This window comes from Callorhinchus milii, unplaced genomic scaffold (genome assembly GCF_018977255.1).
Source record: "Callorhinchus milii isolate IMCB2004 unplaced genomic scaffold, IMCB_Cmil_1.0 Scaffold5, whole genome shotgun sequence".
Taxonomy (NCBI): Eukaryota; Metazoa; Chordata; class Chondrichthyes; order Chimaeriformes; family Callorhinchidae; genus Callorhinchus; species Callorhinchus milii.
In genome coordinates, this window is record NW_024704746.1 from 977518 (window position 1) to 1004352 (window position 26835).

Sequence of the window (26835 nt, forward strand, 5' to 3'; positions counted from 1 at the left end):
CTAATAATAATGTTAAAATGTTTCTTGTTTGTATTAAATTGATCTGAGGACTTTCTTCCTCTGAACTCCCGCCCTCGCCCCCCACCCCACACACGCGCACACAAGATCACTTCATGTAGTAAATAAATAATTACACTAAACCCCACATAAACTGTATCAGTCTGGATCATAAATTTCATATGACTTATGCAAAGTATGAGTTATGTGAAACTTAAATATTAGGGACGACTGAAAGCACATTACAGGATTTACTGTGAAATGTGAAGTGTAGTGACTGCATATGTGTAGGTAAACTCAGCATTCAATTTGAGCACATCCATGCAGTGAGTGGCTAGTTTTATTTGGGAGATTGTTGGTCAGGACGCAGGGAGAAACTCCCTTCTCTTTTTGAATAGTGCCACAGGATCTTTAACATCCGCCTCAAAATGCACTTTGGTTTAACATAACTTGTGAAGGATGGCACCTCTGACAATGCAATGCTCTCCTCAAGGCATAAGACACCATTTAATTTCACTGCCACACAGTATATTGTGAAGCACTTTGAGATGTCTCGAAGATGTGATAGATATATTTCTTATTGCAAAAGGGATTAAGGGATACAGGGATAAGTCAGGGTCAGGTTATTAGCTGGAGTTAGATTAGAAGATCACCCATGATTGAATGGCAGGGCAGGCTCGAAGGGCCGAATGGCCTACTCCTGCCCCTACATGTTATGTTATGAGGCGCTGTATAATTATTATCATAAAACAGAGGAACAAGAAGGCACAGGTTTAGAGTTGAGAGAAATTTCAGGACAGACACCAGGAAGGGTTGGGCAATTACCGATTGGAACCGTTTGCCAGGAAGGATAGTTGAGGCCAGGACATTGGACTCATTTAGAAAACAGCTCAGTTCTGTGATGGGAGGACAGTGGGGTGAGTGTTCTCGGTGTTCTGGAAAGGTGAGATTAAGTGGGTCAAAGGGCCTTCTTCATTGGAACTGCTCTGGGGAACAGCCTCCTCCTGTTGGAAATGTGTATGCTTCTGTAAGAAAGTGAAGACTTTGTATAGCCAACGACATTAGATATGAGCTCCAGCACACATGTCTTATTTATTTAACATTGTGTTCCTTTCTGTGTCTGAAGACAGAATGTGCTTGCCCTCTACTGAGCACAGTGAGACAATGCTGTGTTCTATGACACTTCAGTGTGGTCCAGCAAAGCTCAGCTGTTCCTTTCATGTTTCTTTTACTCAGAAACAACTGGATATCATCCAGAAGATTGTCAAGTAGATTTATTTTTCTCTGTAACACCCGTCGCCAAGCTTAAAGAATATCTGATATTCTGATAAAGAATATCTGATATACATCTCCTGTGAGGAGCCATGGGGCCTTGGGTTTAGCTTAACCCTGAGGAGACACCAGTTACCTCACGTCCAGAGAGGATGGTCCCTTGTTGACCATTATATCCACTAAGCACAGGTTTGAGCCCTCACTGGTACCAAGAACTTACAGTGCCCTATTCCCCATATATTGATATAAATTAACAATTGGGACAGATATATCTGTTTGGCTACATATTCTCAAATACTTCCAGCTTCTTGATGATGGCTTCAAGAGGCACTATAGGTTGAAAGCTTTTCGGATGCTGATGCACAAAGATGTATTTTCCTAAGCCTTGTGTCATTCCACAATCTCATCCAAAGCCCACAACCTGCCCCCACACACAACAACTTGCACTTATACAGCACCCTCCACGAAGGGTAGCATCTCAGAGAGCTTTTAATATGAAAGAAATCCTGCCTGTTCCATCTTGATCAAATGCAAGGGAACTCTTTGACGAGTTAATAAAAACAATAATAATTTTTGGAATCGATAAGGCTTTTCCAAATCTGGACATCACAAAGTGCTTTATGGGGTTTACTGTCAAGCGTAGTAACTGCGTATTCTGTAAGACAACACACCTGCAATTCAAATCATTCCCATAGATGTCTTGAGTCAGTGCAACCAGTATCTCAGAGTCGGTGGATGCAGACGGCATTGACGAGTGCATTGAGCAATAGCAGGGCTCTGGCAGCAATAATAAAGCTGTGATGACCTTTAATTAGCTTTTTGTCAAGTTGAGATGTGATCTAAAGCAGCTTCCCTTGTAAAAAGCATCATGTTCCTAAAGAAACACTCTGCGAGGTTTTGTAATTTCATCCCTCCCTCTTCCCCAGCGGATATTGAGACCAGGGAAGTGGATGCTCTGTGCATTTATGGCGCTGACCTATAACTCTTTGTCTTTGCTTTCTATAGCTCTCTGATCTATAGGATAACACGGAGAGAGGGAAGAAGGCAGGGTAACTGAAGTTGGTGCCATAAGTCCATAAGTTGGCTATCTTTTCCATTCTCAATCTCCTCTTTGGAAACCAAGCTTGGAGGAGGTGCTGAGAGGTAATGGATTAGCAGGTGGACTAGTGGAGTGCCAGAAAGATCAGTGCTTGGGCCTCAGCTATTTACAATTTACATCAATGATCTAGATGAGGACATTGAATGTAACGTATCTAAATTTGCGGATGACATTAAACTCGGTGGGAGAGTAAGCTCTGAGGATGATGTAAAAAGATTGCAGCGGGATATAGATAGGCTCGGGGAGTGGGCGAGTAGGTGGCAGATGGAATTTAATGTGGGGAAGTGTGAAGTTATTCACCTCGGTAGAAAAAACAGAAACACAGATTATTTTCTAGAGGGGGAGAGATTAGGTAGTGTTAGTGTTCAGAGGTTTGGGTGTCCTTGTACCCCAGTCTCAAAAAGTTAGTTTGCAGGTGGAGCAAATCTATTCTCATACGATTCCGTAGCTGAAAAGTGCAGATTGTTTCCCTGAGGTTGGAATGCTTTCGTGATGCACAGACCCAGGCTATAGCCCTGCTCCTACTGCAGGAGTGATGGGAGAAAGGTTACAAGGAATTAAAAAGGCGACGGGAGGTAAGGCAATGATCATGACTATCTATTCCCTTGCAATCAGAGGAACACAGGAACATGAGTAGGCCTTTCAGCCCCTCAAGCCTGTCCCACCATTCTATTTGATCATGGCTGATCTGTACCTCAAGTCCAATCGCAGGCTCCGTACTACCATGGACACTGCCTTCACTCAGCGAACCCCAACTGTTTTCTCGTAGGATTAATGAAGGAGAGGGAATAGTGGCATATGGGGGAGGCTAATGAGGGGTGGAGGCTAAAAGTCAGCACAGACTAGTTGGGCTGAATGGCCTGTGTCAGTGCTGCAGATTCAATGTGATTCTATGATACTTTTCTCACTGCAATATACAAATGACGCGACATTACTTAAGGGGGCGTTTTTCACTTGCGCAGATCTAGAGTTTAAATGGACTAATAAATTTGCGCCCTGACACTTCGGAGGCATCAGAGGAAGAATAATGGGCAGAAGATTTAATAGAAAAAATGTAAGGAGACATCTGGGTTGATAATGAAAAGGAAACAAGCATCTAGAATATCACGTCTCCCGGAATCTTCAGCTCTTTAAAAGCCAGCTCAGGAGTCGGTGAATTAGCCCAAAGGACGATTTATTCTCTCCAGCTGACAAAGTGCGATTTCTTTCAACTCACTCGCTTTCAACTTTTTTGAGATGTTTGGAGGATTGGTTCAGTGGAAGAAGAAAAAAAGGAGGAAAGGTCTGTCTGTGCAACATTTCATTTTACAAGTAGCCACAGAAATGGGCCAGTTGGAGTCAGATATCAAACTCCTTTAAAAGCTTCAATAAGGATGTAGTCACTTAGGGATGAAAAAACTAAACATCCAGCAACAAACTTGATACGATAATCACATGGAATTAGTTATGAAACTTGGGTTTTTTACTACTCCCTACAGTCTGTACAATGATTGTGTGTGTGTGTGTGGGGGGGGGGGGGGGGGGGGGAGGTGGGAGAGTGGTCAAAGGTCAGCTATTCTGACTCGTATGAAAACGTGCTTTGAATTCAGTGAAATCTTTCAATGAAACCAAACATTCTTGCCTGACACTCATAACATCTGTTTAAGATAGAAAATTGCTTTTTCCCGCTATCTCAACACTGTCTGCTGTGATGGATTGCCGAATTGACCTCTAATACGCTGTATTTCTTAATAAGATTCCATAATAAGCTTTCCTGTTTGAATTCCCATTCAACTCTGCTGTGATAGTGGACTTGGCTGGAATTACATAATTCTGCAGTCGATATATCACCTTATCAAATCATCAAACATCTCAACGCTTTTCAATGGATTTTACTCTAATGTCAGGGCGAAACTAAGGCAATGTCTCTGTTTACCAAGCAGTAAGTAGGAACCTGGTGGTTAATCGATTGGTGGATCACTTTTCCGAGGGTAATAATCTCTCCAAAATAAAAAATAATAATAATAATTTGGTCACTCAATTCACGACTGTGGGACTGCAGCATTTTTCCCACAAAATACACAGTCAATTCACTTTACAGTATATTTTGTGAAGCGCTTTGAGACGTCTCAATGACATGATAAGGTGTTATATCAAATGCAAGAATTATTACTATTATTACAATGACTACTTTTGTAGGCAGCCAATTTGCACACAGCAATGTCCCACAAATAGTCAGCAAGTGAATGAACCAATTTTATTTGGGGGATTGTCAGACTGTCGACACCTCGGAGAAACTTCCCTTCACACGGTAGTTAATGTCCACCTGAAAGGGCAGAAAGTTTAACATTTCAGCGTCCAACATCGCAGTACTCCTGGGTGTCATTGGAGTGTCAGCCTAGACTGAACTCACACCGAGTCCCAATATAGAGCTTGAACTCTCTGCCTTCTGACTTGGAGGCAAGAGAATGAGCAACTGAACTCAAGAGATGTCAGGAACTCAGAAGATCTGAGCTGGAGTTTGATTCAGTCATGCTAGTACCTCACCCCAAGTGGCCAATTCTTCATTTGTGAGCCTGGACAGTGAGTGATGCCAAAGGCTTTTGATCTATGTGTGTGAGAAGTGCAGTTGAGTTCAATGCTATAATTTTGCATCCACATAACATCACTGGCTTGATCAGGAGACGGAACTCAGTGTCCCATTTCTGAGTGGAGTTCCTTCATATCCTTAAAATCCCGAACACTGGCTGCACAAGTGTAAGACAAATATGATGGAGAATCAATATAAGGTTGCCAGTAGCATATCTTAAAGAGAGTTTATGAGGAACTTCTTTACACACAGTGAGGTGAGGATGTGGGACTCACTGCTGAAACAATGTTTGAAGCAAAAAAGCATCCACGTACTTAAGAGGAAATGTCATAATAATCCTTCTATTTGATCCTTTTCACATCTTCGAGACATCTCAAAGCACTTCGCAGGATGCATTGTAAAGTGAATTGACTATATTTTGAGGGCAAAACATGGCGGCCATTTGCGCAAGTCAGCGTCCCATAAACAGTCATGGATTGAGTGACAAATTATTATTATTTTTTTTGAAGGGATTATTACCCCTGGAAAAGTGATCCGCCAATCGACTAACAACCAGGTTCCTACTTACTGCTGGGTGAACAGAGGCATGTGGAGTAATGAAACTTGCCCACTGTTTCATCCTGCCTGGGAATCAACCCAGGACTTCTCGCTTGCGAGGCGCTTGCTCTACCCACTGAGCTAGAGGACTCCGCAGGAGTCATGCGCGCACGAGTGAGAAGGGAATAGGAGGGACGTAGGCTCATGTGGAGTACTGAGCGTACAGCCCATTTCTGTGCTGTGCTGTGTTGTTCTATGTTGTTCTATGTAATGTGGAATCCTGCTAGAAATCCCACTGTGTTGGGAGTGGTCAGATTTGCTAACACAGAATAGGATTGGCTTGTTGTTCTGGTTACTTATGTGCAAAATCCAATTTCTTCACTAAGAAATACCACAAACTAGATCTCCCATTCCCCTAACCCTCCAACCTGATTTTCCCCCATTCCCTGGCTTTGGATACAATCAAAATCATCAATGTAAGTTTAGGATTTGTGACCTTTAGGAAGGTCGTGGTATTGGCCAGGACAAAGTTTTTGACCTAACATTTTGCCTTTAATGTTAAAATAACCAGGAAAGCTTCAAAGCTCTGGAGCCTTTTGTGACAAGCTGTGGAACAACAAATAAACCAACGCAGAGCAGGATCTTAAAAAGGGTTACAATAATGCTGATGAAACGCGTTCTTTCGTTGCAAAACAAATGGGTCTCTTCTGAGGAATTGATGCATATCTACAGATAGCTTCCAAAGTTATCCAGTTGTGTCCAATCCATCCTAGTCACGCTTTGGTATACATTGGGACAAGACAGCCCACAACTCATGTCTGAGAACATCAACAGATAACGGTACTGTTTACATTGCAGTCTGGAAAACGGCGTATAAATTAAGTCTGATCAGAGCTACACCAAGCAAAGTTAACAATAAAACACACTTCATCTACAGTGGGGCAGCTAATCTCTGTGCTGCTTGCCCTCCCTTGAATACTATAAAAATATTTCATTGTCAGTGACTCGATTGAAGTTCTGTATCATCTGTCTGGTACAGAATGTTGTGTTGCTGCTCTCTTGACTTGTAAAGCAATAGTTTAGAGCAGGGTTCCACAATGGCCTTATCTTGGGGGCAGGGTGTTCTTAAAAGGGATAGAATTGTTCTCTTTATTTTTGGTCAGCCCTCCATAGCACAACGCCACCTGCCGTGAAGCAGGTTTGTGTTCAGTGGCTGTCTTATCATGAGGATCAGTAGATCCATGTGTCATTATGTCCTTGTCTGCACTATGATTTGAGAGGGGCTGTGTTGAAAGATGCTTAAAGCTGCTGCTGTACGGGAAAAGCAAATCGAGCGTAGAGTTTGAAACGGTCGGAGTGTAATCTGGCAGGCGGTGTAACAAGACTTTAGCCCAGGTATTCGCAAATGTCTTCATTTCAAAGCGTTTCTGAACTATTCGGAATCCCCACATTCCCCTCGGAACTTCACAGCTGCTAAGATCATTGGGGGGTATTCAGGCTCTCTGAGTGTTACAATAGCTGGCAGGTTGACTAAAGGCCCCAGGTCACCACGCCTTAGTGCTACCTTTTTAGTTGCCCTTTTGTGCTGAAAAGTCAAAACAGCAGCTTTGGGTAAGTAGACCTGCCACCTTGTAGCTTTGATCCGGCGGAGCTGTGTTGCGGCAGGTATCGATAAGGTCTGTAAAGGTGCCTGTCTCAAGCTGCCTCTCTGCCTGTATCGGTGGATCTGTCAGGCTGCATCAGAGTCGGCCTGGCTCGCCTCTTAGTCAACCTGCCAGTCGGCCTGGCTCGCCTCTGGGTCAGAAGGTCAAGCCCCACGTTGAGACCTAAACTCACAGTCTAGGCCGATGCTCCAAAGCAGCGCTGCAAGTTATGCTGCATTGTTTGGGATGCACGTTTCCTCGGATGAGACGTTAAACCGAGGTCCCGTCAGCCTGTTGTTAGGTGGCTGGTAAAGGTCCCACGGCACTACAGTACTTGAAAACAGAAGCGTCTCTCCCGGTGACCTGTCCAACAATCCCTCGCTGAAATTATTCACTGCCGTGGGACATCGCTGTGTGCAAATTGGCTGCCGAGTTTGCCTACAAATTAACATTCTACAGACCGCAGAAACTTGGTGAAGCGCGTTGCGACGTTCTCAACATCAGAGGCGCTACATGAAACACGAGGATATTTATTTTACTGGTTTACAATTTTTAAGCTGGTTGTTTGAAGAGATGACATTTTGCTCAATTGTTCAGCAAAAGCCAAGATAAGGGAGGATAACACTGAATTTGATAAGGCGTCTGCTTTGATCTTGCGGGCGAGCAGTTGCTGTGGATTTGTACAGAGATCAGCAATGAATTTGCTGATGCAGGATTTGGTTTAAACTTCAAAGGCAGATGCACAATACACTTTAATGACTGCTCAGCTAAAGGCTTCTCATTTCCAGTAATTCTTTCCACTACTATCTATCATCAGTTGTCTCTGTTCTTTCATACTTGTAGCATATTCTTGACGAGACTTTAGAAAAGAACCAATGCATACAACTTCTTGGCATGGGTGTGCTCTCTCTGTGTTAGATACGCTGTGTTACATAGGAGAGACCAGGGGAGAAACCTGACAACCTAGAGTTGAACAATCGCACACTGTGCTTGATCCATTTTGTGTGGGTGTGGGGGAGGGGGTGGGGGTGTGGTGTGTGTTGGTGGGGATGTTGTGTATGTGTGTGTGTGTGTGTGTGGTATCTATGGATGTGTATGGTGGGGGTGGTGGTGGCAATGTCTATGTGTGGGGGAAGGAGGAGGTTAATAATAATAAACCTTGTATTTGATAAATCACCTAACTATTCTACCTGAAGTGTAGCGACTGTGTGATTTGTAGGTGAATACAGCAGACAATTTGCATCCGGATTGCTAACAAACTACAGACCCAAGGGCCGTGTTTATATTTGTGCAATTGCACATAAATTTGCATCGGCTTTTCTGCCCCCCCACCCACGCCGCCCTCACACATCCCCCCCCCACCTCAAAAAGGGGTCGAGTTTTCAGTTGTACCTTCACAAATTCGCCGCGCCTGGTTCCAGCTCAACTTCAAAGGGGGAGGGGTGTGAAGCAAACCTTTGATGTGAGCGTTTTTTCTCCTCTAGTGTCCCTTTGTCTCGCTGCGTTCTGCCGAATAATGAGAGCCAAAGCGGGCGGAATGATTCATCCACACACTGGCGAGGCAGAGAGAGAGAGAGAGACAGAGAGAGATATTCAGGCTGTGCTCGCCTTGGCTCGGTCGTTTGTCAGCCGCGCACAGACAAACACAGGCAGGGAGTCAGACTGACCTCTCCACAGCCACAGCTTCCATCAGCCGTCACAATAAATTAACATAATAGGGTTTGGGATTTGTTCCCGAATTATTCTAAACAGCGAACAAAGGCAGAACTGAGGGTGTGTGTGTGTGTCAGTGCATGTGTTCTATGGGGTGGGAGGGGGGGAAGAGAAAAATATATAATTTTTTCTTAAGCACACATTAAGATCAGGCTGACCAGAGCTGGACATTTTTCTCTCTGCATTCAATCAGGTCGATGAACTGAAACATTTCTCTCCCTTCCTCCCCTTCCTTCCACTTTCTCTATTGTTTACTTTTTGGCCTGCAAGCACACAGTCACTACACCTGACAGCGATTTCATGCCAAGCACTTGGAAGTTGCATCACGTCCAATGCAAGGATTTAGTATTATTTTAACGTAAACCTTAAACTCTGGGGAAATGTGAGCAACACACACAGACACTGCAATCGAGAGCCTTTTTGGAGGCATTTTGAGGCACGAGGTCAGATCTGAGGATTATTATTACTCTTGTTTGTTTCCTCGGCCAGCCCGTTATCCCTGATGACACTTCTCATTGTATTTTATTCAAGGCAGCGTCCCTCACCTTAACTGAGAGCTACTGAGAGTTTGCTGATGGCAAGAGACCGAAGAATTCAGATTTTCAATGAATTAGCTTCAATCACAATACCCCTGCCAATCGCATGTCATTGTGTGTTGTATGATGAGGAACACTCAGTTATGCTGTGGATGATGGTCTGTGGGGGGGGTGTTGGCTGCTTGTGTAGAGAAGAGAATGGTTGTGCTCTACCCACCAACTGCTCGCCCCCCGCCCATTTTTTAGTGGAGCTAAGTCACCATCAGTTTCCTCTTCATCTCCCTAACCTTGCAGTCAGCCACAGTCATTAGTTTATTCAGATGAGTCGTTAAGTTGAAGTCCGTTCAATTTAACAACTGTTAAACGACTGTCTGTCTGTTCCTGTTCAGGTGGATGTTAAAGATCCCCAGTGATTGCACAAAGAGAGAAGGGAGTTTCTTCCAATGTCCTGACCAACAATCCCCTCAGATAACATTGCCCATTCATTACCTGGCTGCTCATGGGAACTTGCCGTGTGTACAATGGCTGCCGCGCTTGCTTACAAAAAGCACAGTCACTCCACTTAGCAGTAGTCACGGGGCAGTCGTTTGATGTATAAGGCACTATTATGTATGCGAGTTGATGTTATTTGCAAGTCAATATTATTTGCTGGGCGAATCTCCATAGCAGTATGTCACAAACCAAAGTGTAACTATTTTTATTTCACTTCAGGTCATTTCCTTGGCAACAACACAGTGATTGATGTCTTGAGGCAAGCGGGTTATGAAGTTGAGCACACGCCCGCAGGACAGCCAATTAAGCAGTAAGTTTGTTGTGAATACAATGCTTCCGGGTCTGATGCGCTCAGAAAATTCTTTCCCTCTTCAAGCTGTGAAAAATGACATGGTCCACATCTAACGGGGAGGAAGATCCTAGCTGGACAAGCAGCAGGAGGCTCGCCAGACAGTGATCTCAATGGCAAGCAATCCCAGGTTAACCCTTTAGACTCCCAGGACTTATCCTCCACCACACGCCCGCCCCAAGCCTTGGCTTTGACCAACCTGAGTTTAATGCTCTCCAGAATTAGGTAAACAAGGTGAGAGAGAGAGAGAGCGCATTCCATTCCAGGCGCAGAGAAATTGGCGTGTGTAGGTGGTGGACATATATGGAACTCTCAGGGCAGTTTGGATGCTCCTAAGCACAACGATTGGTAATAGACAACGAAAATCCCCCCTACAGGCAGGCAGGTCACAGTGAACAGGTAGGAATTAGAGCAGTGCTGTTCAACATTACATCTTGCCTTCGCTGTCAGACTTTTTTGTCTTAAGATTTAAGAAATTGGCAGAATTGTGGAAAAATTTTCAATTCGGGCTTAATTGGGAAGCTTTTTAGGAACAGGGGGCGCGAGAGAATCCTTCTAAACACAGGCTGAATTTAAGAATTCTGCACAATCATACATTTTAAGACAAAAAGTGGCTTTAAAGACTGGATGGACTGGTTGACAGGCAGTTAATGAGATGGAGAGCAGAGAGGATGTAGTTTCAATGTCTGTTCTCTGCTGGGGGTCGGAGGGGGGGTTGTTTACTGATCTTAGCCAGGCAGCAGTCTGGGGGCGCGGGGGTGGTGGGAGCACAACTATTCTCTGCATACTGCCCTCTGTGGCTGTGTGCTAAAGAAGGCGAGAATTCAGCTTGGAATGGGGAGGGGGGGGCAGGGCTTGGGGCTACCAGCCCCAATTATAACCCTACTGGAAAGTGCAAGCGAGAGGGGGAATTGGAATGGCTTGGACTTGAATAGCAGCTGCTTGCTTCACACATGAAGAATAGGCAATTGGTCGAGGTAATAGAGGGATAGCAGCCACCGAAACACACTGCTGTATGGAGTCAGCCTCCCTCAGAGGGCGGACAGGCGGGTGGGAAGGGAAGGGAGAGAACATGGGCACAGAGAGAGAGAGAGAGAGAGAGAGCGAAGGGGAGAGAAACCAAGAGTCAAGTCTGGACAAGCTGTGGTTTTAGCAATTTTCATCACACGGACAATTAAAAATGCAAGGTTTGCCATTCCATCAGATTTCACTGTTGATGTTTCTTGGAAAGGCAATAAGGGATGATGAGATTGGGAGACTGTTTGTTTATCAGTATTACCATGGTAATAGTTTGACGCTGGGACCTGTCAGAGGCAGCCCTTCGATCTCCAGCTCTTGTTTGATTTAAGTTGTAGAACCCTTGAAATGACTCTTTGTGCTCATGTGCCATCTTTTGTCTGGCTGTATTTGAAGATTGCTCCCTGCCAGCAACTGAGCCGTGCCTCGGCCTGGGATCAAAGGGGAAACTTCCCCCTGTCACTATGACTGCCGGAGAGAATCTCAGTTTGCACTGGGAGTCCAAACAGCCTATTTTCTCCAAACTAAATAACTGAGGGGTCAGCGGAGAGAGAGGCCGCTGTGATGTGAATAGAGAGCAAATAACCTGCTCTTTTCGATGGAACCGTAGGGGCTTGATTTTGGTGACAGACAAATACAAATCGTACAAGGGGATTTCGAGAGCACAAGAGGCTATATAAATCCCTTTGACTTTCAGTCCTGTATATCATCCCAGAAATGTTTCGGCGTAGCCGTGGTGATTTACAGCTCAGCTCTCGAGGTTTGTGTGAAGGGACACCGCGCTGAGGGGAGCTGTGGATGTAGGCTGCTGTCTGACTTCCCAGTGACCTGTCTCGATCTCAGGGTTCAGCACTCTCATCATCTGCCTACAAGTACACAGTTACAACACTTTACAGTGAAATCCTGTGCAGATTTTCTGTGAAGTGTCGTGACTGCTGAATTTGTGCGCGCTTTGAGGCATTTCACCGATAAGGCACAATATCAAATTCAAATATTATTATTATTGCAAAGTTTTTTTATTGCGAACTCTGGTTTCTGGCAGAATTTCCCTCACAGAAGCAGAACACTCAATACACACAAACACGCACGCTCTTTCTGCTAGGAACCACTCTGTTGGTCAGTGTGTGTTTCTAACAATGACTTGGCTCTGAGCTGCTTCACCCTCATGTCATCACAACCCACAAACCAACTAGCCTTAGCCTTAAGACCGTTGCTGCTTTCAAATCTAAGGTTGTACAAAATTGTGGAAAATTCTTGTAAGCGGGTAATGTCCCAAGTGTCCGTGAACCGACTTCCCAATTTTGATTGAATCTAAGAGTTTTTCCAGTTCGGCACAATCTTACATTTTAAGACCCAACTGTCAACCGGACTGAGACAAGGTGGGGTCTGAGGCCTGAGACCTCCCTCTGGTGACTCTACCTTCTCATTCGGGCAGCTTTACAGCGACAAAGAACCACCTGACCAGTGTTTCATTCTCAGCTCTGTAATAAGAGCATTCTCCCCTGTAGACTCCACCTGAGATATTTCTGTCCTACAAGGCTGATTGCTGCTATCACCTGATACATACTATGCAATTCTGCTGTGACACAAGGAACTGTATTGAGACCACCCCAAATGGATACAGTGAGGGCAGATGCTATGGGCTGGAGTTGAGCTAATATCTTGGCATCAAGATTTGTGGAGTCCTGTAGCTCAGTGGTTAGAGCACTCGCTTTGCAAGTGAGAGACCTGAGTTCAATTCCAGGCAGAGGGCGAAACCTTGGGCAAGTTTCCTTACTCCACACAGAGCCTAATAATAATTCCTCCAAAATCAAAAACAATAATAAATTGGTCATTTTCAATCCACGACAGTTTGTGGGACATTGCTGTGCGCAATTGGCTGCCGCGTTCGCCCACAAATATACAGTCAATTCACTTTACAGTGTGTTCTGTGAAGCGCTTTGGGACGTCCTCCCGACGTGAAAAGCGCTATATCAAATGCAAGGATTATTATTATTATTATTATCAAAGCACTGTAACTCACTGAGCCCCCACAAGAATTCCCCTCCCCCCTGCCACCGACCCATTTCCCAACCTGCTCTTTCCCACCAAAATAAAATCAACATTAAGCAAATAAAACATTATGACTTCCACTGTATAATAAAGGTTACAACAATTTGCACTTATATAACGGCCTACACAGGGCAGCATCTCAGAGCGCTTAACAGTGGCGGAGCCTGATTCTGAGCACAGTCGAAGAGGAAAGTTTTCAGGCGGGACTTGAAAGAGGGGAGAAGGGGGGGCAAGGCGGAGGGATTGAGGGAGAGTCCAGAGTTTCGGGACGTAGTGGCTGAAAGCACGACCTCCGATAGTGGGGAGGAGGGTGCGAGGTTCGAGCAGGAGCCAGGGCCAGTCGAGCAACATTACAAAACATCCTCTGCAGTTCCTGCATACAGTGAAATCCCCATAAAATCTTAACGCTTGAAAAAATCCAATAGCACTTTTTATCACTCATGAGTTTTCTCAAAACAAAATGGAGCTGGGCTAGGTTGTGGGATTTATTTTGCTTGACTCGATCTGACCGAAAAGTTGATCTTGGTGCAACTTTGTCATGCCTTTCATGGCCATATATCTGCCGGCACCATAACCTTTTAGACGGCTTTGCATATCACCCAGAGGCATTGTAAACATTCAGAGAAAAAGCCTCATCCACTTTGGAACTGCTTCATAAACACATTGTTTGGGTCTCGAGATTCAGAGGGTTCAAAAGCTCCAGGGCAAATGTTTTACCTTTGTCACCGGCCGAGACAACTGATGTTTTAAAGCCAAGTCTTACAACCCGTTTGGGATTACTCAGATAGAAATTTTTTCTCAACAGCAGCTTACCACCTCGAAATGTCTTTGAGCTCTACCATGGGCAGCTACTGTGGAGTGATTACATATGTGGGGAGAATGTGCTCAATCTGCAGTGAAAAGCCTGTGGGTTGTGGTGGGGGGGGATTGGCGTCCGCACGTGCTTTACAGGGATAACACGGCCACAGGGAGGGAACGTTTGTCTTGCTGGCTTTTGGCGTAGGCTGATGATGGCAACACTGCAGAGTAATCCCAACACAGGCCCTGTTGTCAGGGAGCAGGGCAGAGGATTTACTCTACAGAAATAATAATAATCCTTACATTTGATATAGAGCCCAATCAAGTTGTTGCGACATTGCAAGGATCTTCACAGAATTGACTGTATCCATTACTGCAAAGCACTTTGAGACGCCGTCCGGCATGGAGGGTGCTATATAAATCCAAGTTGTTGTTGTTGTACTTCTCTAGCTGAAATACGCTAACACGGAAGTACTCAAATAAACTCAAATAAACTCGACCGGAGCCCCAATATCAGTTAGAACACGTTATATCTGACGGGTGCTGTATCTGTATCTTAACAAGGTCCCTGACAGGACACTGGAACTATTTGCAAAATGTTTTCTCTCCCCCTGCCCCCAACCCAAAGGAAAAGTAATCTGGCTACCTTTCCCCCCCAGACTGATACACTGGCCTAGTCGAGCATCAAACCTCTCCCTTTCAAAACAAGAAATCCATAAAATTGTAAATGCAGTGAATCGTGCCTCTGAAATGCCTCTGTGTTGTTTTCACCCTCCAGGAAGAGGTTGAGTTTATAGCCACGGACTATAAGTCTCCAGACATTTTATGGCTGAGATGACCCACTCGCTGAGACTTAAGACTTTTTCACAAGCAAAACCGTGGCATATTGTGGATCGTAAAAGTAGAGAAAGTGTTATAATAGGTTTTTAGTGCCCACTGATTCCTTTCCTCATTATCCTGTGGGAGAGTGCAGAGAAATGCTACCAACAAGGTTCCAGCCTTACAGCAAGAGAATGGATTAGAAGGAAACTCGCTTTCCCTTATCTAGCACTTTGGTGGCCCTTTTTAATTGGGCAACCAATTTTGCAATCAAAATGATTGTTTTGTCAACGCTGTTTACACCAAAAGATCCTACTGTATATCAAACATTCAGAAACAAGACGTCTTGTCCGTACGTCTGGGAATCTCCCACCCACTCGTGTGATTTAGGTATTAAATGTCAGATTTGAAGAATTGCAGTTTAAATTATGTTTGCGGAGCCAAAGACTCGGTGAAGGAAGGTTCCAAACCACAATTTGAATGTCTCTTTTGAAACAATACTGTATGTGTACAGTTCACTTTGAAGCCCAGCTATTCTCTACAATAAATGTAGAATTAGCGAAGCAGCCGTTGGCTTGGTGCATTGTGTGGGTGGTATGAATGAAGGTTACAAGCAAGGCTACGATTATTCCAGTGTCTGTGCTATTCTGTCTCATTCTTGAGACAAATGTTAACTCTGCTTTGTGGCATCGGGAGCATCTTTTGCTCTGATATTTCAAAGAACAATGAGATTCCCCACAGAACTTAATGTATTAATGGCACTTTGATATTTTTTTAAAAGAATGAGATTGCTCGCTGGCAAGTCAAGATTTATATTTAAGAATATTCCCTGCCAAATTTTCCAGCTCCCAGTGTTTTCCCTTCCGCATTCTGTGAAGACCTTCTACTGTGGTAAGTTTTACACAGGGCATGATAACTGGGCATGATTCATACCTGAGCCTTGATGGTGATTATTAGTGAGAGGCAGCATAGTTAAGGTCACTCTTATGGGCTCATACTCTTGAACTCACAATCCAGGCTGATGCTTCAGTGCAGTTTTGGGAGGAGCGACACATTGTCAGAGGTGCCATCATTCAGATGAGGTAATAAATCAGTCCTGTCTGCTTGCTCAGGTGGATGTTAAAGATCGTGTGGCGCTGTTCGAAAAGAGAAGGGATTTTCTCTTGGTGTCGTGGCCAACAGTCACTCAGACAAAAAAAAGTGGCCATTCACTTTAAGGCTGTTTGTGGGACATTGTTGTGTGCAAAATGGCTGCCGTATTTGCCTACAAATTACTATACTTTACAGTAAATCTTGCGATGCATTTTGAAGTGTCCTCTCTACATGAGGTGCTGTATCAAATGTAAGAATTATTATTTCATTAGGATGTATCCTCAACCATTGTCCATACCCACAGGTACATGCTCCTTCGATGGTTTTTAGTTAGTGATTCAGTAGGTTTTCCTCCCTGCCTTCCGCCAACCCATCTGAACCCAGGAGCACTGAAGCCTATTGCAGTTGGTCACCTTCCCCCCCTCCCCCTGGCTCGGTCCCGGAATCCGTTACTGCAAAGCACTTTGAGACGCCGTCCGGCGTGGAGGGTGCTATATAAATCCAAGTTGTTGTTGTTGTACTTCTCTGGCTGAAATACGCTAACTCGGAAGTACTCAAATCTGTGCAAATCTCTGATGCATTGGACAGTACTTTTATTCAGAGGAAATTTCCATGTGTACATATGGAATTATTGGTCTGGTTCGGATACTCTGAAACCTGGTGATGGGTTCCCGCATGTGTCAGACACCCAGCTGACCCCCCCAAAAAAAACATTGGGGGAAGCTCAAAATATTTTGTTTACTTAAAAAACATCTTTAAGATTAATGGATGATTCAGAGCCAGCGAAGCAATGATGTCTTGGTGGTTTGGAAACCCTCTGAGAGGTTGACCTCTGATTATCAACTTGCTTCAAGTGGTTAAATCTGCTGGCTGTGCTGTGACACATGTTGTTTATGTGAATGGCTGAAGATGGGAAACAGCAGATGGAACCACAGGGGTCCTGCGACGTACAGCCTTTGATTGAGCTCTGCGTTGCTTATAGTCTGCTCCTGTGGTATACCCGGCTTCTGCCACTGACTGGCAAGCTTCCCTCATGGCTCACTTGTTCAACATCTGCCCTGCCATTGTGAAGCGCTCGAAGACTTTATTCTGCATTGAGGATGGCTACATAAACGCAAGTTGTTGTGGTTGTTTCTAGATTGTCAGGACGTTGCTAACATCACCTCCTGCACTGTTTTATATAATCATAATAATAATCCTTGCATTTGATATAGCGCTTTTCACGTTGGGAGGACGTCCCAAAGCGCTTCACAGAACACACTGTAAAGTGAATTGACTGTATATTTGTGGGCGAACGCGGCAGCCAATTGCGCACAGCAATGTCCCACAAACAGTCGTAGATTGAAAATGACCAATTTATTATTGTTTTTGGTTTTGGAGGGATTATTATTAGGCTCTGTGTGGAGTAAGGAAACTTGCCCAAGGTTTCGCCCTCTGCCTGGAATTGAACTCAGGTCTGTCGCTTGCAAAGCGAGTGCTCTAACCACTGAGCTACAGGACTCACTTCCTGCAGAGCACAGTGCTCTTCTTTTATAGCGCTGAGGCATCGGAGCCATCCCAACGCGCTATAACAGGATTTCCCTGTGATCCAATTCAGATGATTCCGGTAACGTTTTTTGCTCACTGTGTTTTTCGACCCATCCCCTCAAGGGGCCGGCTCCCAAGGCTGCTGATGGGAAAACTCCCCCAGAAAGCTCGAGCTCCCTCGGGGTGCCTCACATGATCAGGAACCGAAATCAACTCACTGCTCAAACCCTCCACTCCAGATGTGACCGTTTCAGGACGATTGCACGACTCAGAGAAAGGCAAAGCATTCACAGCCCGTGTGTGCAATGTAACCAGAGAGTTACATTTCATGGAAGTGTTTTATACGATTAGAAACCCGGATTTATCTCAAGGGTCTGTGCATTAAAGGGGCTTTTCGGTGGAGTCTTTCATATTTCATTGCTCCAGCATATCAATGGAGCCTCTCTCACTGTGACATTATCCAGGCGAGCTTTGGAGGATAGGCGAAGAGTAGGGTTATAACATTTGTTTTTTCCTTTGTGGATAATTTAAGGATCAAGGATAAGAGCGAGAGTAAAATGGCAAGTGGCCGAGAGAGGAAGGCACTGGGATATTGAGAGTAAGGCAATACTCACTCAGGTAGTGCCTTACATCCTGCTCCACTGCTAGTGAAAGTTCCCTTTTTCTTTGAGAATTTACAGCTGAATGGCATTTAATGATCTTCTAATCCAAAATCTGAAGTTATTCGCCTTCCTCTAGTAAGCAAATGTAAATTGGAACTCCTGTTTCTCACTATTCTTTTGGAGGATGTGGGCCGGGGGGGATGTGGGAGACGTAATCTGGATCTCTTCAGGACTGCGGTGATGTGCTAGCCAGCCAATTTCAGAATCAAATGGTAGTCTCCATAGTCCACTTCCTGAGCCAGGGCAGGTCGGTGGTGCTTATCATAGCCCAGCCTGGCTCGTCAGCAGCACTTTGAATGAAGGGCAGACCAGTTACTGGGAGCTGGGATTCCTCTCACTCGACTCTTGTTAGCCCTGCACCCCAAAGGCCTGATTGGTAAGGTGGTCCCAAGCAGCACGAGGCTTTGCCAGGCAGTACTCAGCGGCAAGCTATGTGGTTTCAGCTGCCTCACGGATGTAATGTTGAGTTTCCATGCAGTTCAGCTAGAAGCATGTGTACAGTGCTCTGAGGTTGCTAGATGTGAGTCCGACCCATTAACACATATGGGCTGAATGCACGCCAACAACAGAAGTGGTAACATCAATATCTGAATGTAATCACCCTCTCCCTCCCCTCAAATAGGCACTCAGTTGTTTCTGGCTCAGCAGACCCCCTTCTGAGCACCAGCTAAATGGTGTCTCCGTGGGGCCTGACAGTCAATGTCAGGCAGGGCTGTACGCATGTCCTGGGCCGGGCAAACAAAGCCCAAACTGATGGGACGTCCCGAGCTGGACAAGTCCTGCGTTGCTGCCAAAATGTCACAAATGGGTTTGCCCCGTCAGAGAGACACAATGGCTAACATTGACCTGGCTTTGTCTTGGTGGTAATTATTCTCAGATTACTCCACAACGGACTGTAGGGGGAGTTGGGACAAATTCTTAAACACATTGAAGCTTTGAGCTATCTGGCAGGGGTGGGGGTGGGGGCGGGTGATGACGCCTTTGTTATGCTTGGTAACCTCCCAAAATTTGGTACTTTAGATGTATTTCATGAACCAATGTTTAGTTTACGAGCACTTTGGAAGTGAGTTCTGCTCCACTTTAGCAACTGTGAGCTGTGTCCCTTGTTGTTTGTTGTGGAATTCAGCCCAGTAATTTTATTACTCAGCTCTAGGGTGTAAATCCCAGAAATGTACGCAGAATCTCCTACACGACTCTTCACTTGAACTGCATTGGATTTTGTTCAATAGAATTCGCATTGGATCCAGTTCAGAAAATCTGCCCCTTTTTTTATAAAAAGAATTATGGGCACAAGCTGAACGAGGTGGAATGTTCCCTCCGCACATTCATAAGTGTCCCATGAAGAACTAAGTGGCTTTTAAGAGCTGGCAGAAAACTGCTTTCAAATTGAGACTGGGTTTTAAGAATTGTCTGAAAAAAACCTGCCAATCCTAAATTCTGCATTCTCTATAAAGGAATTATGAGAGGTATTATTTTTAACTGTGGAAAATTGGCTTCTGAATTTAAGATTGAATTTAAGAATATTCCACAATTCTGCGCAGTCTTAAATTTTAAGGCAATAAAATTGAGCTTTCAATAATAATGCTTGCGTTTGATGTAGCGATTTATCCTGTAACGGAGTTCTGTTGCATAGCGGTTAGAGCATTTGCCTCGCAAGTGAGAGGACCTGAGATCGATTCCCGGGCAGGGCGAAATGTTAGGCTAGTTCCCTTACTCCACACCCCTCAGTTTACATAGCAGTAAGTAGGAACCCAGTTGCCTTAAAGACATGATAAGGTGCTATATCAAATGTAAGAATTATTATTATTACGTTGTCTAAATGTCTCAAAGTGCTTCACAGGATTTGTTGTAAAGTGCAGTGATTGTATGTTTGCGGCAACAAAGTTTGCACACCGACATGAATTGAACAACTACTTTTGTTTCCCAACTCGATGCCCGTTACAGGATAAATCGCTACATCAACACCCAACTCTACCTTTCCTCCTCTACCCTCAACTCCACGACCACCGATGTCCTGACAGCCTGCCTGTCTGACATCGAGTCCTGGACGAGAGACAACTTTTTTCAGCTCAACGTGCGTAAAACTGAGCCATCAGGAAGCTCGGGGTTCTGTTCGACCCTGAGCTGTCCTTTCTCCCTCACATCCGCACCACAACTGGCACCGCCTTCCATCACCTCCGGAACATGGCCAGACTACGGCACTACCTCACCCCTCAGGCGGCTGAAACTCTGGTCCACGCCTTTATCACCTCAAGGCTGGACTATGGGAACGCTCTCCTCGTCGGCCTTCCCGGCCCTCCCTCCACAAGCTGCAGGTCATTCAGAACTCTGCAGCTCGTGTACTGTCCCGCACCAGGCTTCGGGACCACATCACTCCCACCCTCGCTCGCCTCCACTGGCTCCCCACCCCCCAGAGGATCGAATTCAAGATCCTCATCCTCACCTACAAGGCCATTCACGGCCTCGCTCCCTACTATCTCTCCGACCTACTATCCCCCTACCTACCTGCCCGTACCCTCTGTTCCTCTGGCTCCGGTCTGCTCCACATCCCCCGCCCCAACCGCCCTACGATCAGTGGCCGGGCCTTCAGCCTCTCAGCCCCGAGGCTCTGGAACTCCATCCCCCAGTGCCTTCGCCGCTTCCTCCCTTTCCTCCTTCAAGGCCGGTCAAGACCTTTCTCTTTGACCGTGCCTTCAGCTCCCCTCTCGACTCTCTACCCCCTCCTCGCTCCCTCCCTTCCCTCCCCTCACCCTGACCATTTCCCCACTGCTTGGGTCCCAACTGTCCAGCACCTTGGGACGTCCTCCCGACGTGAAAGGCACTGTCTAAATGAAATCTTATCTTGTTGTTGTTGTTTCTCTGCCAGCCACGACACTGGGAGAATCACTTTTCTCTTTTCCAATAGTACCACACGATCTTTAAAGTCCAGGCAATGGCACAGATGTGACCTCAGTCTAACATCTCCCCTGAAGGGCAGCTGAGGCATTGAACCAAGAATTCGAAGCAGAGGTCACTACTGACGGCACGGCACATCCATAAGACCCCATATTGAACTGTCCGCGCAGTCTCTTCTCAACTAGTTAACAGTGATCAGGGGCTAAACCTAATGCTTTGGCCAATATTCTCTCTAGAAACGTTCCCACTTGGGACCACATTGGAGAATAGAGTTGATTTAGGTTACCATGTTTTGAAACATTAAAATCTTATGGTATTTCCTGTTGCAAATAAAAAGTGTCCCGTCGAGTGAGAGAATACGTGCAGAGAGGACTGAGGGAGTTTCAGAGACGCTGAACCACTTGTGTTCTAAATGAGCCAGGCTCTATCTCCACGATCAGAAGAGAGATTTTCTGTGAAAGTCCAAGGGCAATCGAGCCTGACTATGCCTCTGCTGGCTCTAATAATAGCCAAGAGATGCACTTGACTGGGTGAGAGATAAGGGCACTTCCTTTTATTGACTCTTCTTTCTCTTTCCCTAAATGATCTGGTTTAGGATCATAAAGATTACCTCCTCCCCCGCCATCCCGCCAATCTCCTGCCCTCCCCACACACAAGCACCCCAAGGAAGCACTAGTTGGATTGATTGCGTTTTAGGGTACTATTATCTTCCCAAAGAAACCCATTATCTTCAGTCCATGATTCACAGTGCACCAGGCTTCCCAAAGATAAGCTTTACCCACAACCTGTACATACATACAACGCAGTTCAGATTTAAAATATAATGATAATAATAATCCTTGCATTTGATATAGCGCCTTACCATGTCTTCGAGACGTCTCAAAGCGCTTCACAGAATATACTGTAAAGTGAATTGACTGTATATTTTGTGGGCGAAACGTATGGCAACCAATTGTTCACAGCAGCGTCCCCACAAACAGTTGTGTAGAGTGACCAAATTTTTTTGAAGGGATTACCCCAGGGAAAAAAAAGGGCTTCAGATTGCACTGTAGAACCTACGTTGAATCAAATGTTGTGGAGATTCTATGAAGATCATACTTATGTTGCGCCCATAAAATACATAATCAATTCACTTTACAGCTTACCCTGTGAAGCGCTTTGAGACGTCTTGAAGACGTGATAAGGAGCTGTATCAAATGCAAGGATTGGGGAATGGTAGGAAACAGAAGAGTAGGGATAAACAAACGGGTCCTTTTCAGATGTGACTAGTGGAGTGCCTCAAGGATCAGTCCTTGGGCCTCAGCTATTTACCATCTACATCAACGATCTAATTGAAGCTAATATATCTAAATTCGCAGATGACACAAAACTAGGAGGAAGTGTCAACACAGAGGAAGCCATTAAAAAATGCAGTGAAGCATAGATAAGTTAGGTGATTGGGCAGGTAGGTGGCAGATGAAGTATAATGTAGGGAAGTGCAAAGTCATCCACCTCGGTATCAAAATCAGGAGAGCGGGTTATTTTTTAGAAGGGGAGAGACTGGAATGTGTTAGCGTCCAGAGGGACTCGGGTGTCCTTGTACACCAATCACAGAAAGTTAGTCTGCAGGTGCAGCAGCAATTAGGAAGGCGAACGGTATGTTAGCATTCATTATGAAAGGATTAGAGTATAAGAGTAGGAAAGTCTTGCTGCAACTGTACAGGGCCCTGGTGAGACCACACCTGGAATACTGTGTGCAGTTTTGGTCTCCTTATTTAAGGAAGGATGTACTTGCCTCGGAGGGGGTGCAGCGTAGATTTACTCGGTTAGTACCCGGGATGAAGGGTTGAGTTACAAGGATAGGCTGACCAATTTTGGCCTATATTCTCCAGAATATAGAAGAATTAGAGGGGATCTTATAGAAATCTATAAGATCATCAAAGGGCAATGATAGAGTAGATAGTGAGAGATTGTTTCCCCGGTTGGAGAAATTATACCCAGGGGTCACAACCTTAAAATCAGAGGCAGCCCTTTCACACTGAATTGAAGAAGAACTTCTTCACTCAAAGGGTTGTGAATGTATGGAACTCGCTACCCCAAAGGGCTGTTGACGCTCAGTCCTTGAACATATTCAAGACTGAGATAGATAGATTTCTTAGTGCAAAAGGGATTAAGGGATATGGGGATAAGGCAGAATCAGGTTATTAGTTGGAGTTAGATTAGAAGATCAGGCATTATTGAATGGCGGGGCAGGCTCGAAGGGCCGAATGGCCTACTCCTGCTCCTACATGTTATGTTATTATTATTATTAATAATGCCATTATTAAGCCTCAAGCCATCTTACAAAGTTTGCTGAAGGCAATGGAGCGTGCGTGTGGGAAGTGATGGTGGGGATGGGGTTACGTGCACATTTTCAATCCACTTGGATGGAAGGCCAGCGTTGCAAGTTTAGATCTTTTGCTGAAGGTCAGTCGTGTATTGATTTACAGTCACAGCAGCCTAGCATTGCTGTCTCCAAAGCCAGCCCAAGGACGTTCTTAAGTGTCTTTCAGAGACTTTCAGCAGTGATCTCGCTCGCCTGTGTAAATAATGTTTGGATCCCAGCCAGAATCCAGATTATTTGGAACCACATAAATCTCGTCTCTCTTTCTTTCCCCCCGTGCTCGGCTGCTTCAAGGTGATTTATCATTTTCCTGGGTTGAATGAAGAATTTCAGTAATCTGCCTGCAAAAATAAATATGTAGGAGGGACACTTTTGTGTAATTTTCCTTTAAATGTCAAAATTAGAACAAAAGAATTTTTTATGCCATTTTGTGCCCCGTCGATCTGATTTTATGGAATTTTTATAATTGCTCAGTGCGTGGTTATTTACAATCATTTTCTTTGAATGGTAATAATCATAATAAATGTATTGGGGGAGAGAGGGATCATCCAGGCCGCCGAAACCCTCATATACGCCTTCATAACATCGAGGCTCAACTATGCAAACTTCCTGCTTGTTGGCCTCTCCAACTCCTCCCTCCACAGGCTGCAGATCATCCAAAACTCTGCAGTCCGTGTCCTCTCCCACACCAGGCTCCGCGATCCTATCATCCCCATCCTCGCCCGACTCCACTAGCTTCCCATCACAGAGGATACAGTTCAAGATCCTGGTCCTCATCTTCAGAGCCTCCATGGTCTTGCTCCCCCTGACCTCTGCCACCTCCTAACCTCTACCATTCTCTGGCTCCCTCCACTCAGCGGGCTCTGGCCTGCTTCACGTCCCCCACCTTGCTCACCCCACCATTGGCGGGAGGGCCTTCAACCTCTCTGCTCTCACTGTCTTGCCTCCTTCAAGACCCTCCTCTTTGACCGTGCCTTTGGTCACCCGACTACCTCTACCCTCCCCATCCTTCACCCCTCTTGATGCCAACCACCAGCTTCGATACAGATCCCTAACAGTCCAGGGCCATGGGATGTCCTCCTGACGTGAAAGGCGCTGTGTAAATGTCATTTGTTGTTGTTGAGGGGAAACGTTGGTGATATTAACACCCTCCTCCTCCCGCCCAGCCCCTTGTGGGGCGCACATCCCTACACTCAGTAACACGAGTTCTGATTGTCCGCAGGACAAGGACACAGAAAAGTGGCTCGGCTTCAGGCAGCTCGTCTCCATGGTTGACCTCAGCGGGTTCGGTAACGGTGGATGCCATGTTTCTGCCCTCACGGTCTTCCTCCACGGCCGACTCAGATGAGGACCTCATCTCCCCGCACCTCCTGATGCCCGACAGCCTCAGCCAGCTGGAAGAGTTTGGGCGGCAGAAAAAGAGGCACAAGAAACTTCCCAAGCGGAGACGGCAGTTCAGTGACCTGTGGGTCCGCATCGAAGAGAGGTGAGTGTGTCTGTCTCCCGCTCCTCAGGTCACATTAAAGGTTCCCAGGCACAGCCCCTGCTGGGATCTGGGGTGGGTGGGGTGGGGGAGGGAATCTTGACATTGATGTATTGATAATCGGCCCCTTTCACATTACGATTCCGTTGGGATGTTCGGAAAGAAGTGGGTTTCTCCGATGTCCTGGCCAGTGATATTCCCCAGATAAAAGCTGGTCATTCACTACATCGCTACTTGCGGGACCCAGCTATGTATAAGTTGGCTGCTGTGTTGGCCGACAAAAACACGCAGTATATATTGTGAAATGCTTTGGCGTAGCCTTACGATGTGAAAGACACTATATCAAATGTAAGGATTATTATATATATATAAAATAATACCTTTGGTTTGAATTGTCTTTATAAATGGAACAGAATAAATCTTCACTTAGAAGAATATGGGTTAATTAGGGACAGCCAACATGGATTTGTTAAAGGCAAATCTTGTCTAACAAATCTAATAGAATTTTTGGAGAGGGTGGATAAAAGTTGATGTAGTTTAAATGGACTTTCAAAAGACATTTGACAAAGTGCCACATGAAAGACTTGTAAGAAAGATAGAAGCCCATGGTATAAAAGGGACAGGGCAGCAGATCCAGAACGGGCCGGGAGACAGAGAGCAGAGAGTTGTGGTGAACGGCTGCTTTTCTGACTGGAGAGAAGTGTACAGTGGTGTCCCCCAGAGATCGGTATTAGGAACACTGCTCTCCTTAATATACAAAAATGATCTGGACTTGGGGTATAGCAAGTACCATTTCCAAGTTTGTGGGTAGGGTGGTAAACAGTGAGAAGGATAGGAGCCGACTGCAGGAAGACATAGACAGAATGGTAAAATGGGCGACACATGGCAGATGAGTTTCAATGTGGAGAAGTGCGAGGTAATGCAATTTGGTAGAAAGAATGAGGGGAGGCAATATAGGCGGTAATACAATCTTAAGGGGGTGAAGGAACAGAGAGACCTGGGGGTTCACGTAAATGAATCCTTGAAGGTGGCAGGACAGGAAGATAAAGCTGTAAAAAGGGCATATGGGACACTGGGCTTTATAAATAGGGGCATAGAGTACAAGAGTCAGGAGGTTATGATTAACTGATATAAAACACTGCTTAGGCCTCAGTTGGAATACTGTGCCCAGTTCTGGGCACCGCACTATAGGAAGGATGTTAAGGCATTGGAAAGGGTGCAGAGGAGATTTATGAGGATGGTACCAGGAATGAGGGACCTTGATGATGAGGAAAGGCTGGAGAGGCCGGGATTATTCTCATTGGAGCAGAGAAGGTTACGAGGAGACCTAATAGAGGTCTTCAAAATCATGAGGGGATTTGATAGGTTAGAAAGGGAAAAACTGTTCCCACTGGTGGGTGTGTCGGTGACTCGAGGTCACAGATTCAAAATAGTCTCTAAAAGAAGCCGAGGGGAGGTGAGAAGAAATTTTTTCACGCAGCGAGTTGTTCGAATCTGGAATACATTGCCTGAAAGGGCGGTCGAGGCCGATTCAATAACTACTTTTAAAAACACGGTGGACGGGTATTTGAGGAGGACGGGTTTGCAGGGTTATGGGGAAAGGGCTGGGGAGTGGGATTGACATTACATTGCTCTTCTCAAAGAGCCGGCACAGACCCGATGGGCCGAATGGCCTCTTTTTGTGCTGTACGATTCTATGATTCTGTGATTTAACTGATAGGATTTTAGGTACATTTTGAATAGTTTGACTGAATCGAATCACTGCACAAAGTTGTTGGACAGTTAATAAAGAACGCATAAGGAATGGGCTAGGGGTGGGTGTCTTTGTACTGTCAATGATTTGCCAGCAACAATTCTATTGAGTGCAGATCTATTAATATTACCCTGTCAAGCCTACCTTATCTGAAACCTGCTATCGCAC

At 45.4% G+C, this 26835-nt stretch overlaps 1 protein-coding gene across 1 annotated transcript in view; it reads left to right on the forward strand.

The window, feature by feature from the left end:
• trabd2b (TraB domain containing 2B) overlaps nucleotides 1-26835 on the forward strand; it is a 62045-nt gene that overhangs the window by 25297 nt on the left and 9913 nt on the right. Inside the window, exons 4-5 of the mRNA XM_042334926.1 lie at nucleotides 10078-10168; nucleotides 24654-24917. Of these exons, the coding sequence (XP_042190860.1) occupies nucleotides 10078-10168; nucleotides 24654-24917 (355 nt within the window). The remainder of the gene's footprint in view (nucleotides 1-10077; nucleotides 10169-24653; nucleotides 24918-26835) is intronic.